At 47.7% G+C, this 15,411-nt stretch overlaps 1 protein-coding gene across 3 annotated transcripts; it reads left to right on the forward strand.

The window, feature by feature from the left end:
• Positions 1-138: 138 nt before the first annotated feature.
• Positions 139-15,342, forward strand: LOC143358565 (uncharacterized). Of its 3 annotated transcripts, none has more exons than XM_076795776.1 (5): positions 139-1,782; positions 7,557-7,644; positions 10,831-11,895; positions 12,261-12,597; positions 13,332-15,342. In XM_076795776.1, exons 1-5 carry the CDS (start codon positions 1,259-1,261, stop codon positions 13,586-13,588), a joined length of 2,271 nt encoding a protein of 756 aa, XP_076651891.1. In that variant the 5' UTR covers positions 139-1,258; the 3' UTR covers positions 13,589-15,342. The 3 variants fall into 3 exon arrangements, with proteins under 3 accessions (XP_076651891.1, XP_076651893.1, XP_076651892.1); XM_076795778.1 differs by having other exon boundaries at positions 140-1,782; positions 12,261-12,543; XM_076795777.1 differs by having other exon boundaries at positions 144-1,782; positions 10,831-11,865.
• Positions 15,343-15,411: the final 69 nt, after the last annotated feature.

A 15,411-nucleotide genomic window follows, 5' to 3' on the forward strand; every position in this document is an offset into this window, starting at 1 on the left:
ATATATGTATACAAGTATAATACATGTATGTGCACATACACATTGAAAATCTTAAGCGATTGATTGGACATCTCGTTCGTTGCGAACATTTTTCGTGCAACGAGCGGATACCTGTTGTACAATGATAGCTTAGTATCTATACAATATTCCAATATGCACAACAAGGGAGACAGTGTGTTCCGCCGTTCGTCGGTTTGTTTTCGAAATATTTGCCGGGTGCCGCGGGGCCGCGCGCGCGTCGCTCGGCCACGAATAGAGCGCTCGGTGCACGGTGCTCGGTCGCCTTCGATCCGCCATGTTCGTTGACCGTTGATCGATCGGAGGAAGCTCGGCCGGGTCTGGGAACCTAGCAGAGAAGTCCGGGGCTATCGAGTATTCAGTTGCCGGTCGCAGGTCGCCAGGGTTCGAACGGACGAGAGAGGAGCTGGACCCTGTCTGCGGTGCGCGGGCGTGTAAGCGAGATAAGAATAAAAGAAGACGGTACAGACACAGACAGACTCTGGCCAGAAGGGAAAAGAAAGAAACAGGGAGAGTCGAGCGTCGGTGTGTGCGTGCGCTGCGCGTGTGCCTGTAGAGAGTGACTAAGAAAACGGGTGGCCGTGCGACACAATCACGTCGGAGCTCTCTCGCTACAGCTTGGATAATTTCTCGTGGGATCGATCCGAATAAAGAAAGTGGTGTTCTCCTTCGAGTGTTCGATACCAGAGGTTCACGAAGACGAGACGCATTAAATCGCGCGATAGATACGCTCCTCGAATCTGAATAATAATTCTCGATTAATCTCTCGTCTTTTTCTTACTCTTTCTTCCTCTCCCTCTCCCTCACCCTTTCTCCGGCTATCTTTTTATCGTGCCCGTTTCTCTTTCTTCCTTTATCTAGCTGTCTCTCGTCCTCTTTCATTCTCTTTCTCTCTGTCTCTGCTCCCCTCTCCCTGTCGTTATACGTATCTCTCTGCGTGTCGTTCCTCGTGGTGTGCGCGTTCCTGAAGGCACCGTGATTGGACCTTCCCCGACATTGCGCTCGTGCATCGCGGACGAGCGCGTCTCGGACAACCTAGGACGCCGGGAAGCAAGCGAGCGAGCGGGCGAGTACAGGTGCAGGTGCGGGTGCGTGTTGCGTGTCGTACGGTTCTACGCGGTTCTAGTAGTAGGTGAGCCGGAGACGCGCCGAGACCCTGTAACACGAAAAGGAAAAGGAAGAAGTACGCGCTGTGCGAGGAGTCGACGGCGAAGGTGTCGGTAACAGTTGTCGTGGCAGAATGGACGGTAGCTCAGGTCCGCCGTCGGACGTGACGACGGCTATGGGAACCGAGAACGACGAGGGATCGAAGGTACGGGTAGACAGCAACGACTCGAGTGTTTCTGCCTCCTCCGGTGCATCGTCGAGCACGACCGCCGCCGTGACCACCTCGACGTCCTATTCTACATCGCAACCGGAATATTGCTGTCAGCGTTTGATAAGAGCCTCCTCCGCTTCACCTACGCTACCTACGACCTCCCCGACTTCGTCGTCATCGTTGTCGTTGTCGTCGTCGTCGTTGTCCTCCGCCTCCTCCTCCTCCACCTCCTCCTCCTTGTCGTCGTCACCGCCGCAGCCGGGGTGTGGCTGCGTTGCCGCCACCGTCCTCGAGCCCGACGAAATTACCATCAGCATCACGCCGACCACCGGCGGCCAGTTCGATCTTACCGTTGACCGTACCGATACTATCGAAAATCTTAAGAAAATCATCTCGAAGAGACTGAAGGTCGGCAAAGAACGCATGTGTTTACTACATCGTGAAAGGTTGGTAGAATCTACGTACACACATATTGTATACCGCGTGTATATGTGTACACACACATATGCACGCATGCATATCAATACCGCTCCTCCTTCTCCGCCTCGAAAGACACCTATGTGTGTATGTATATCTCGTCATCGTGCGCCCCTTGCCTGTTTCGTTGCTTGTTTTTCTCGCAATTAAACGAGATTCCAGGGGAGCGGTGTTCTCGAAAATCTCCTCCTCGAATCGATGCGAAACGCTTCGGCTCGTCCATGCGGATGGATCCGGGGGCCTGGCTTTTCGTGCTCGAATTTTTCTCACGAACCGGTCGTCGCGTAGGGGAGAATTAGGCACAGACCTCGCCCCACGCTTGCGTATCTCTGTAAAGAAAGGAAAGGAAAAGAAAAGAAGAAAGGAGGGAGGAAAAAAGGAAGGACTGGGTAGAGGTGAACTTGTGTACGATCGTTGCTGTGCATACTGCTGTGTGTGCCGACCGAGAGTCTGAAAGATGCGAGAGAAAGAACCGAACACCACAGCATCGTGCACAGACACGATCAAAAGAGCAAGCGAGCAAGAGAAAGAGAGAGGGGGAGGGAGAGTGGGCATAATATTCGTAGGCGTCGTGGGGGCCACCGCACGGACTGTGATCCTCCTCCTTCGTGCGAGCACGCGAGAGAAACATGGTGGAGAGGAAGGTTGGCATACCATACTCTTGGGAGTAGGATGTGGTGGAGGTGGTGTAGTAGGTAGAATATCTCGGGAATCGCGTTCCCGTGAAGTGGAACGGTGACAGCCTTCCGCGGTGAGAGGTAGAAGAAGAAACAGAAACAGTTGGATGGAAAAGACGATGTCGTCGCGTCGCGTCGGGGCCGGCTATTCCCGTACGCAATACATCCCTGGAATTTTCTCTCTTTCTCTTCGTGTCTCCTCCTCCTCCTCTTACTCCTTCTTCTCTGTTCTTGGACCCTCGGTCGCGTATCTCGAGTAGCGATGGCCGCAAAGTGCTCTGCCGAGGTTGATTTTTCGGATTATTCTACTCTAACTAAGGGTACGAGTACATTGCGATGCTAGCAAAAAGTCGGAATAAAAAGTATGAAATCTATATAGTGCAAGCGTTCACATTGAAACGGCGAGTAGAGCTACGCTTAGCAATCGACCATCAATAGCGCCGCTCTGATCGACGCTCTTTTCGCTGGTATCGCAGCTCCGCTGGTATCGTACTCGTGCCCTAAGCATATCCGAAACCATTTTCGCTTTGATTTAACGCCAAGTGTACGATCGTTCGGTACGAGTATTTACCTGTTGCTAGCGGTTTCTTAAATTATATTTCACGAACCTGTTCTCGTGGACGATATCGAGATACAACCGAATCGGTCCGCTTGAGAACCGCTGCGTCTTCGCGCGATTAGTATTGCTCCTAAAATTTGCAATGAAGAGAAGCGAATACTCTCGACCCATCACCGTTTGCTTCTTCTCGTGTGCCTGCCGGGCCAGTTTCGGGCGCAGGTAGCACACGCCGCGCGCCGGTTCCTTACCGCTTATTTCGTACGTGTAGATGTGTGTGTCTCTCAGCTTGGCCGGTGCGTAAGCGGCACGTGCGTGTGACGGATCGTTCGCTGGTGTGCGTTTTGTCTCGCTTCTCTTCTCTTCTCTTCTCTTCTCCTCTCCTGTCTGCTCGTTTCGTTCCATGGTTTCTTCGGACACGCATGCGTATCGAGCGAGAGACGCAACCTAAAGGGCGTGATTGTGTTAGTGTCGCTTCGCTACATAGAAAAATTGCCACATTTTATCAGCGCTGCCATACTACGCCTACCTTCGAATTACATATTCTTCGGGTTTCGTGCTCGGAGGGAGAGAGAGATTCGCGCTATTCTCCTTACCGTTTCACTCGCTGATTAAACGAAATCCGACCGCTCGTTCCGCCGACTATGGACATTTCTGCATTCGCCACGCTTTTCGCGAAACATCACCTGGATGTCTCCACGGTGTTTAACTTGGAGTGGATAAGTTAAACCGCCATTTCGAAGTTACACCTCGCTCACAGAAATATTTCTGCTCTCAAGTGCATTGTAACGCCTCTATTGGTGTAAATTTCACTCCAATTGCATTTACAGTAGTTGTCATAATCGAAAAACGTCCGTGCAACGGGTTGGACTTTTTCGTTTCCTTTAAAAAGAAAAAGAAGTCTGCGTTTGGTCGCGGCGTAACCTTACCGTAACAGTTTCGTGCCGCTACTTAGCGTGTGTCATCGCAGATCTTATACCACTTAGTCATCCTTGTTGCACGTACAAGGAATGCAGTTTTTTCTTCTTGTGCATTTTTGTTACCGAGGGTCATCCGTCAGGGATTCGTTCGAATCCTTTGGGCGGTTCAAGTACGTCTCGACGGATCGAGGTCTCTGCGAAACACACGACAAATGTTAGTCCAATTCCCATTTATTTACGAATCACTGTGTCAGAACGTTTCGCAGATATTTTTCTCCATTGTCGTTAAGTTTCGTTGATCTTGTAAAGAAAAACATCGGCCGGCAGCCATTAGCCGTGTTGCGTGTTTACTTTCTACATTCTCCAAATTCGGAGTCTTCGACCGGACAAATTCAAACTAGTGTAGACCGTAAAGTTTAAAAAACAAACGCGTTTTCAATAACCGGTGAGTCCACATTTCGAGCAGAACGGGACAGTGCAGTGGAATTTGAAGTAAACAAGCGGACACGACTCGACGGTTTGACCTCGAGAACGATAGCAAGCAGAGAACAATATTTATAGCATGGCTAACCATGAGTGTCCCTGTCCTATCTTACTTTATGTATTTATATTTATCCGTTTTTAGACTTTGCTTATTCTTGTCTTCTCTTCCTCCTCTTTCATTTCCTCCTCCATTCTCATTCATATCGGCTCGGCGCCTAAAATATACAATACATATACATATGCGCGCTGCTCGTTTATTCTTTTTCCTTTCCGCGTTCTAATGCCAGGGTCCGAAGATCGCGCAGAAAACGAAACCGTTCGTTTGTTCAAACGAAAAGCTTGTTTTTCTGCGACTCATTCGAACGAGATAAGGTTCCGAGAATCGGCGAGACCACGACTCGGTAACCTACCGAGCGATCGTTGCGGAAATGGTAGGCAAACGTTCGATTGTTCTTTCGATTAGCGAGGAAAACAGAGGTCGATAGGTGGGTTTCTACAATGTCAGGAGTTGAGCGAAACGGTCGTATCGCTTTTGGGCGAGCACAAAAGCCGTGCATCTGCATCCTGTTTGCCGGTATCTTCACAAAAACCGTTAAGGGCCAAGTCGCCGCAGATCTGCGATAAGGTAGAATGACAACGTTACCGATAAAATTAGGCGAAACATGATTTCAACTATGGTGTCAACTATTTGTCTTTATATGAAATTATTTTTCGCTGGGAAAGGGCTCATTCGAAAGAGGAAGGTTCAAAGCAGCGCGCGCTGATCACGAGCTGACGAGATTATGCATATATTTTGTAATACAAATGTTAGAAGTAGATCAAAAATTGATGATGTGCATACCTCGGAATCCAAGCATTTTTATGCCATTAGATGAGATTTCTGGATGATATCGAGGGTAGAGCGCGCTAGAAAATATCTCCAGCTACAAATTCAGCTATACTTTATCTTGATTCTCTGCGAAATAAAGCCAAAAATTTGAAGCATGTTTCGGCATGGCTTTCTGGCGTCAGAATTCATAATATCGATAATGTAAATCGAAAAATGTGACAAGTTTAGTCACAGACTTAAGACCCGTCGGATGAAGGCAAAGATGGATCTTGAGCCCATTCGAGTCGGTCAAGTGGCGCCATGTTCGACATATCAAAAGCTTCGAAAGTCTGCCGCCCTTGCATTTCCGGTTCCGATCCTGAAAACAATTGCTAGATCTCTTTTGTTTCGTAATTTGGTTGCGAAATACGTGCATCGACTACTTGATCTATCGAAATTTACATAGTTCAGGTTCCTCGCTTTATCAGAATAGTGTCGCCAGGTCAAGACTTATTCCCCCACTCTAATTTCCCCTTCTACCGCGCTAATCCCCACACTTCCGCCGCGGCCCAATCACGTGACACGTTTCGTCTCTGTCGTGCATACTCCGGTACTGACAGAGAGAAGGTCATTTGTTCCCCTGAAATCGTGCTCCCTCCCCTCATCTGGCGACACTGCATCAGAGTTGGCAATTATTCGAATAAAATTCGAACTCGACGTATGCTTCTGAATTGAATTGTAATCACGAATAATTTTCTACGCGAATAAGAGTATAACGAACAAACCGATTTATTAGCAATACGTTGCGAACAAATGGGTTTATTCGTTATTCGAAATAACATTTGTCCAACTGTGATCAACATTCGTGTCCTTTCCAAGGTTCCGTTCGTCCTACTCCTCGACCTCCTCGTTTATTTTCGTTCGAGGTCGCGCGGGATGAATGTTCGATTCGTGGAATCGAAGACCGATTCATACAAACATTAATGACGGAATGCCGAGATTTTCGCAATCGTTTCGGCGACTAGCACCCCGATACTTTCGAACGTGTGCCAACGCTTTGACGGGAACCGTTCGTGTAATGATCCGAGAAAAGGTGTGGTGGGCAGGTAATCGGTGCTATTTTTACCGGTAACGAAGCATCGTAAATAAATTTGAATCGGCCGTTACCCCTGTGGTTGTATAATCCGGACTATCTCTCCGTCGCACACGCTATAACGATAGCGTGACGCTGATCGGATCTGCGCGTCGAATAGGTGTCGACAAATTGTATTCCTTATCTGGTCTTTGTCACCGGCGCTCGTGTGAGCGTCTTCGTCTCTCTGTATCCTCCATAGAAAACATCCGGCTGACAAAACGAACTGGCATAACGCGTGTATTTTTCATTCGACTATGGCCCATTCGCTTTACTCGCGAGAAGACGCAGCTTCCTTACTTTATCTCTGACGCGATGGCAACCAAGATGGTGAACACGATGCCATCTATTGCCGTCTCCGTCGAACATGCGAGAATTCGTCTTCTGTGTCCTTTGCTTGTATACTGTCGCTTTCATGGGAGAATTGTTACGAAATAATTCGACGCACGGAATTTTTAATGTGGAATTACACTGAAAACAGCTTATGTCGAAGATCGAAAGTAAAAGTTAACGGTGCACGGAGGCACTCTTCCCTCTCTCTCGTCTGGAACGAACAAAGGGACCGTTAGGGGAGGAACGGTGATCGTGTTCAATTACAAATATTTTGCGAGAGTTTACCGGAATGGAAGGTGAAATTTCTTGGGAAGGAAGTTGCGCAACTTCCGGTTCATGCTAAGTCAATATCAATTTCTCGTGAGCTGTTTGCGGCTTCGTGCCCCCACGTACCGTTCTCAACGGGCGACAGTACCGCTTTATCGGGTAGATCTAATCTTAAGGATCGTGCCGTCTCCGTTATCATCGTTCCTCCTTTTGTTTTCCGCGAGCTTACCACGGACGATCAGCGTCAATGTCATCGAGACGCATCCACCTTACTTCGACGACGCTCATCGCGGATAACGTTTTAACTTGTTAAAGGGTTCCCAATAATTTCATGCATACGTATTTTGGCCGCGGGGCGCGCCGCTTCGCCACGAATCACGTCCCTCTTCGAAGAAGGGTCTCTAGAAGGAAAATTCCTGAAGCATTACGAACGATAAGGGGCAACGCCTCATGCGAACCAGTCTTATCTAACCATTGTCACGAACGCGAGAAGAAGCTGTTGCTATTAAACATCGTCAATCTTATCGGCATAAATATACAACGAAACCTGTTCGATATCTGTTTCAGGCTACTGCAAGAGGGAACTCTCAAGGAAAATCGTTTGCAAGATGGCAGTCGGCTCACGTTATTGCCGAACGTGGAAACCGGCCTGTTGGTAAGTTGCATTTTCATTCTATACCTCCAGAAAAAAATATTCGATCATCTATCGTTGTAATTATTCATACAGGTGAACTGTGTGCACTTGCAATTTTATTATCATTTTTATCTTCGTTTCTAATAAATACTGAAGCCAGGTTTTTCAACAATCACGTCTACCATTTCGATCGAATATTTTCTGCGAGTTTGTATGTTTTGTTTATTGATAATTCTAGGTCCGAATACGCGAATCCAGAAATGAAAGTCAGTTTCCCATCGTCAAATTCGAGTTTTAATGGCGAACCCACCATTGGGTCGATAATATAGATCAATGATCGCGTCGAAAGAGCTGGGCAAACGTCGCATGTTCCAGATTGAGCTTATTTCGTTTGTCTCGTGTCCGCGATCGCAACCCGGTTGCGGTTGTCAAAGAAAACCGTTTGCCGTCGAGGAGGATGCTCGGAACAGGAATTCTCACAAGAATGGTGATCCGGGCGAGCGCCGTTAACTCTGGTTGGCTGTTCGTGTATCATCGGGTCACTTGGTTTCTCGGCCACCGTATCGTCTCGGCTGCTTTAGTTTCCGGTACTATGTTACGTCAGATTTTTTCTTTGTCCATCACGCAACGGGTAGCGGAGCTACGATTCGAGGCGCATGACGAATCATCCCCCAGAATAAGAAATTGGCGGGAGTACGTTGCTCAAAAGAGGAAATATTTACTTCGATATTACTTATGACGCATTCTATCGAGGAAATGAGAGATCTTCTACAGTGAAATTCAATTTTACTGAAGCGAAAAGTGAAATCATTCGTGTACGCCACCGCTCTCGTTCGGTGGGTTGTCGAAACTGAAACGACACGTTACCGACCAGCGGACAAAATGGGAACTTTAATACGAAAAAATTTGGTAAGGTTTCTAATTCATCCGTGTATGACTTTTCTACAAAATTTCGCAACACGGACGGGTTAAACTTTCGAAAACCTTCACGCTTCGAATTGGCTAAAATTTTGTACAAGTTTCTGTTTTGGTAGAGAAGGAAAATTTTTTACCATTTCAATGTCGCTTTCTACCTTACCGACACGCGTAGTGCAAAAATGGCGAACCTTTTAAAACCGGTGAAAAGGATGTGCGTTTGAAGGTTCCGTTATCGGCCAATTTGGTATGGCTATATTTTTTTGGTTAAAGGGTTCGGAAGAAAATCGATCGCTATGCGGATGGAGGACGAAGGAGGCGTAGCCGAGGCGACGCGGCACTAAGTTGCTAAATAGGTTGAAAGTTTGATAGGCAGAGCAAAACGACGACTCGAAAACGCTTTTCTCGGCACGAAGTTTTATCGATCGTTCTATGGAAATTCTGCAGGCAGGAACAAGCAGCGCACCTCGCGCCTTCGCATTATCTCTGGGGGAGGACTTGTGGGAAGCGTGTCCGAAAGCAACAATGATTATTCAATTCGCTGTTATTGCGACGTTTTAGCATAAAGGGTATCCCCGCGCAGGACGATCGAACCGTTAAATAACGACGACGCTAGTGATTACCACGGCCGTATCGTTTTCGTATATATCGAGGTACGATCGTACACCTACTCGTATTATTCTTCAAATTTATTCAAAAGGATGTACATTTTGAAATTATTTCTTAACGCAGCGATGTCCGATGAATATTCGCTAACACGTAACTATTTTCAGATTCAGTTTATCACGACTGAGAAAGTGTCCGCATACTTTTGAGCGACAGTGTACGTGAAAAGGGAAAACCAGACTTGGGCATTATTCAAACGATGTTATCTTGTTTGGGTAAATGTTATTTTAAAATAATTACGCGTTAGTTTATTCGCACATTTTCGTAGATATTCTTTAAAAGAAGGAACTACAAGTTCTGATGATTACTAACTTGTTGCGTTTTCTTTATTAATGTTTAGCTCATTACACGTTCATTATATGTCTCTTGTATTACCGAAATTTTATTATAAATAGCAGAAGAGAGTATACTCGTCATTAACGCTTTGCACTCGAAGTTACTGTGACTCCAAAATTAGAACGTTACGTCTAATCCAAAGTGTTTTCGTTACACATGACCTTTTTCATTCTGTTCATATAAAATCGAGTGTTTGTACTGGCACCACACTTAAACGTTTAGCGGCGTATTAAATGTAGCAATTGGTCGAGAGCAAAGAGGTTAAACAAAAGATCACCATCTCTCCATGATCAGTATACTCGGAATAAACAAGGAGAGGATTAAAGCATGAACAATTTTTGAAGGCAAGCGTTTGTTAATTCAAATTGTTATGTTTGATTATGTTCCAAACGAAATGTGCCCAAGCCTGGGTAGTATGACGTGCACGGTAGAGTAGAAGATACACGGTGGTCCACCGGTAAATTCGAATCGGATAGAATGGATCCTTGCGTAGGAATATTTTCGTGGGTATCTGGGCATCGCACCTGGGCCGCCGACTCTTTGAGGCCGTGTACGGGCGCTGTTCGGGTTCGAGAGGGTTAAGGAAGCATTACATGGCCGAAGCGGGTCAACCGTTGTCGCAGGTCCATTCACCGAAGCCCAGATTCCCCGACGCGCGACGCGACGCGAGGCGAGGCGAGGCGAAACGGACGCGTGTGCAGCCAAATCGAATTACCGAATATACTGATGACCGTCAGGAGCGAAAGGAAGTCCGTTAGGTGTACCGAGGGATAGGCTAGCCGCGGCTAGGCGCGGCGCGGCGAGGGTCTGAGCCGTGGTTCCGCGAGGTTTCCTCTCTTCTGCAGGTCTTCTCGCGTTTCCATCTCTCGTCGTCGGCTGATCGATTCCCGAGCTCATCATCTTGCCCGGTGGATGAATAGAGTCCGTGCCCCGGAGAAAAAGGACCGTTATTGGCGCGATGTTCAGACCTTTTACGAACCAGAGACAAGGCTCTTTCAACCCTGTCCACGATTCATCAATAGCTTCTTCCAATACCCCAGCTGCGTGCTAGAAAAGAATCTTTTTAAAAGGAGCTACTAATCCGGTCTTCGTTCATGCTGTACGAATATAGTATAGGGTTTCTTCTTCTTAGCATTCGATAGGGTGTGTTGTCGTAACCGTGATACAGGGATATCGGGGTCTAGGAATATCGAATGAATCATCGATCGCCGCGTATATGTAGATTATTATGTACTACAAGAAAAAGTCGATTACGGACGCGTTGGGATTAATTAGCATAAATGTTTCCAGGCGCAACGACCGGAGCAGAGCGTGATGCAAGCATTGGAGAGCCTGAACGATTCCCAGGTGAACGACTTCCTGTCCGGAAAGGCACCCCTAAACCTGACGATGCGACTGGGAGACGACATGATGCTGATACAGCTGCAATTGTCGACAGTGACGCCAGCATCACCCACCACTAATCAGTCCACCGGAAACAGTACCGGTTTAACGATTGGCAGTTCGAACGGGTCGAATGTACCCTCGAGCCACGTCTCGACATCGCTACAGAGTAGACGGTCAACGGTCCTGGCGAGTCGTTCGGCCAGCAGCGCCTCGACGAAGCTGCAGAATGGTACCTCGGCCAGGAGGACGTCGTCTCTGATCAGCAGCCTGGTGTCAGCGATGCAAGCGGCCGCCAGCCTGGCGACAGCCACCACGACCACCAGTCCGGTTTGCTCGAGTCGAGCGACCACCGCCTCCTCGGTCTCTTCGTCCTCGTCCTCCTACTCGACTCAGTCCTCGGTTAGTCCCACGCATTCGTCATTCTGCGGCGGGCAGACGCAAGTTGCCAGTGCAACTCGCACCGGTAGCAATAACAGCCCCGCGTCGACCAACGGGAACACCGTGGCGCGTCAGACCTGCTCTCTTTACCATTACCACCACCACAGTCACCACCATCACCATCATCACCACCACCATCATCATCACAACAGGAACAAGCCAGCCGTGACCACCCTGAACACCTCACAATCGTCCGCCACTGTGGACCACACGCAACAATCTACCTCCACCGGTCACGGATGCCCGGATAGGGTGCCCTACGAGATCACACCGCCGAGGAAAAAGCTCTGCACAGCTCACCACCATAGCCAACAGTCCACCAACACCACCGACGACTCCCCATCGAGGAGTAACGGCGGCGTCGACAACGGGGACACCAGCCCACAAAGCCCTACCTCCCCCTTACCGAAGCAGAGCACGAAAGCCGCGGTCCTCGACACCAGGGCGCTCGCCGAAGCCTCCCGCAACCTAACGCAGAAACTGAAGCAGCTCTCCTCTGAGGTACTCACCTCGCGGGTCGACCTCGCAGAGGTATACACTGTTACCGATGCCAGTTCCCCCTGTGTATACCACTATCTCGTATTTATTTAGAGCAACGGTCTGCGTCGGGGTCCTAAGAGACTCCACAGTTCCCCAGAATTCTCAGAATGTTGTTGTATTTTATGAAACACTCTGCGTACATCGAGAGTCTCTTAGGTTCTTAAATGCAACACATATCTTGTTTATTTGAGACTTCGCTACCGCGGTATTGTTAACATATCAAATTTTTCACGATTATTATTCGATTAGAGAGCATGTTCGTGCGATTGGACTATCATTAATGATCAGTTGCTTTAAATCGTGGCGCTAGTCCTCTTTGCCAGATAACTAACAAGAACGTTGTTGTTCGAGCACAGGAGAACGCGAGACGCAGGCAAGGTGCAATAATCGAGAGTATGCACCACCATGGAAAGAGCGTGTACTCGGGTACGTTCAGCGGCACCTTGAACCCGGCACTCCAGGATGGGCACGGACGCCCGAAACGAGACATAAGTACCATCATTCACATTCTGAATGATTTGCTCTGCGCGAAACCAGCCGCCACCGCGGGCTATTACAGGCATCACCACAGGCATTCCAGTGGCCGTCAACAGTCCTCGACGTCTCCGTCCTCCACTGGAACAACAACCACTGTGAACGGTACTTCGACACCTATTGGGTGTCACGACTCATCCACATCCGGATACTCCACCGGTATTGTATCTCGCAGGATACCACCCCCTGGTAGACAGTAACTGAACCGAAATTATTACCGTTGCATATTCTACATTCTACAACGGAGATATTCAGTTTGTCCAACTCACGCGAGAACTCTAACAGCACAATGATTACCACATCTTTGACGTTTATAATTTACTGGGGAAAGAGGAAATTTTATATTTACTGTATTCCCGCGTATTCTCCAATGGCTAAATATTGACTACGATAACACAGAATTTTGTTTCAATTCGGTGGGAATTAACAACATACATATTCAGCAGATTCTTAAAGCAAATTGTAAGACACAAGTAGACTGCTGATCTTTATGCAAAATAAAAATTGTTCGGATCAATTGCAAGAATCGGAAGACTCTTTCTAGCATTGAACTTTTTCTCCAATGTCTAAATATTGACTACGATAACACAGAATTTTGTTTCAATTTGATGGGAATTAACAACATACATATTCAGCAGATTCTTAAAGCAAATTGTAAGACACAAGTAGACTGCTGATCTTTATGCAAAATAAAAATTGTTCGGATCAATTGCAAGAATCGGAAGACTCTTTCTAGCATTGAACGCATTTCACCCGGGGGGGGGGGGGTGATATCAGAGAGAATCGTAAGCCATAAGCGTCTCTGATCGCACGATCAGAGATCACATGGGGTACGGTCCTCTTCGAGATGTTGTGCTCTTCGTTTATTGCAACCGGATTGATTTCTCCAACAGAGGAGCTGTCGAAAGAGAACGAGGTAATGAAGGGGAAGATGAGACGCCTGCGCTTGGTGATGGAAGAACTACGGGCCAGGAAGAAGGCCAGACGCCAGGCGAAAGCAGCGCCGTACACGACCCAGTGGGCGGCTGTGACGCCTGATCCAGATCCAAACCACGATCCAAACACGTCGAGCACCGCAACCACGAACACGACAGAGCCGCAGAACGAGCCTGAGCTGCAGCCGTGCAGCCCGGAGCCGGTCGTTGCTTGAATTCGCCGAATCGTCGGCAACGCTAGTTTTTCTTCTTCGTCGTAAATGCAATCGGTTTGTTTGTTTGTTTCTCGTTCGTTCGTTCGTTTTTTTTTTTTTTTGTTAACTAATCGCGCGCACCGATTTATTTAATAATCGATGAGGCCCAGGAGACTCGATCGCTTTCGCGCCTGTGTTGTTTTCGCATCGGACACGCGCACCGAGAGTACCTCGAGAGTCGAGAGCTGTTCCATTATCTTGTTTACACACTGTGTGCGGCATGCGTGACACCATTCCACTCGAGAGGCAATTGGTATTCGATGATACTTAGATGCTCCGGAAGTTTGTACAAACTTATATTTTTGTAGAAGTCGAGATTATTCAGGAACGTGTGGCGGTGTTGTTTACTGTGCACAATGGTTCGCGCGCGCGCGTTCGTGTTAGCATTTTGATTTTTCTCGCTGATGATAATTGTATGTTAACTTTCCGGGGGTTGGTTTCACGCTTGTCGATCGCGGTAGTTTGTTATGTAGTCGTTTCATATGTTTGGATCATACGCGATGAAAATTGAATTCGGGAAAGGTGGCTCGTTCGTTGAATTCGAGTGTTTTACCGTAGAGAAACGCCGAAGATGTTGAGAGGGGAGAGACATACGTCATGATATTGTACGTCACCCTGACGACGACGAGATTGATGCACCTTCGGATGGTCCAAGCGGACGCATACGCTTGGCCACGTTAGATTGTATAGTTCGCAAACGGCACCTCGAGACTCACGAAACCGACGAAATTTAGCAATATTAACGCGACGGGATCCGTGCATGCCTAGGCACGATTATAATTATAGAAATTGTAATATTAGCGGAAGCGAGATTCTCGCCCGATGCCGCACCGTTCGCGGTCAACTATAATAGCGGAGAGTGCGAGGTCGTTATGTAAAAGTGATTGAACCCTATTCGCGAGAACAGTGTTCGACTATACTCAGGACTCGATCGTAGCTGACAATAATTGCACTCGACGAACGGACACACCCGGCGCGACTACAGCACGCGCGCCGCGCGTCCATTCTATTCGATCGTAGAACAAACAGCAGAAATTCTGAATTGAACGAAGGAAAAGTCACGCACGGCGTGATCGTAGATGATCGGTCTGTCTTATAGATGCCTCGATAGCGCAGGAGATTACATGGGAAAGGGATTAAGAAAAGAAAAAAAAAAGGGATCGTTCGTTCGGTCAGCGGACCGCGATCCCGTGTCGGTGACTTATCGGCGTGTATAATCAGATTTAGTAGACGCGAGTAGAACTTTAAACGATCACGAAAAAAAAAACCACTTTATGAATCGCAGGAAAGACTGTTCCGAAACGGAAAGAAAAGCAATGTTAACACAAACGTTTAACGATCCTACGATCGACAAGATTTGAATTATCTTCTTCCGGAATGGAGGGGGGGGGGGCGGGTTTCCTTTTTGTCGAGTAAAACCCGTTCGATTTCGTCGTTCCCGCGGCTGTCACCCGGAATCGATCGACCCTCGTCACGTTTATTGTACATACAATGAAGTGCACTTCGTGTTTTGAGCAAAGAAAGGATGAAAAGTGAAAAGATAAAATTGTGCTTTTGCGTATCGATACAGTGGAGCTCGTGAGAGACGGATCGGTCGGTTCCAGTGGCAACAATCTCATATCAGTTTTTCGTATGTGTAAAGGAAAAGAAAAGAAGAATGATTTTAGAACAGACTGGATTTTTCACACGGACTAATTGAGTCTTAAAAAAAAGAAACGATAAAATGGCATGGTCGTCCTGTATCCCGAGGTCGGCCAACGCCGCGTCTCGCCCTTCGACAAGGA

The sequence above is a fragment of the Halictus rubicundus genome, chromosome 11, assembly GCF_050948215.1.
Source record: "Halictus rubicundus isolate RS-2024b chromosome 11, iyHalRubi1_principal, whole genome shotgun sequence".
Taxonomy (NCBI): domain Eukaryota; kingdom Metazoa; phylum Arthropoda; class Insecta; order Hymenoptera; family Halictidae; genus Halictus; species Halictus rubicundus.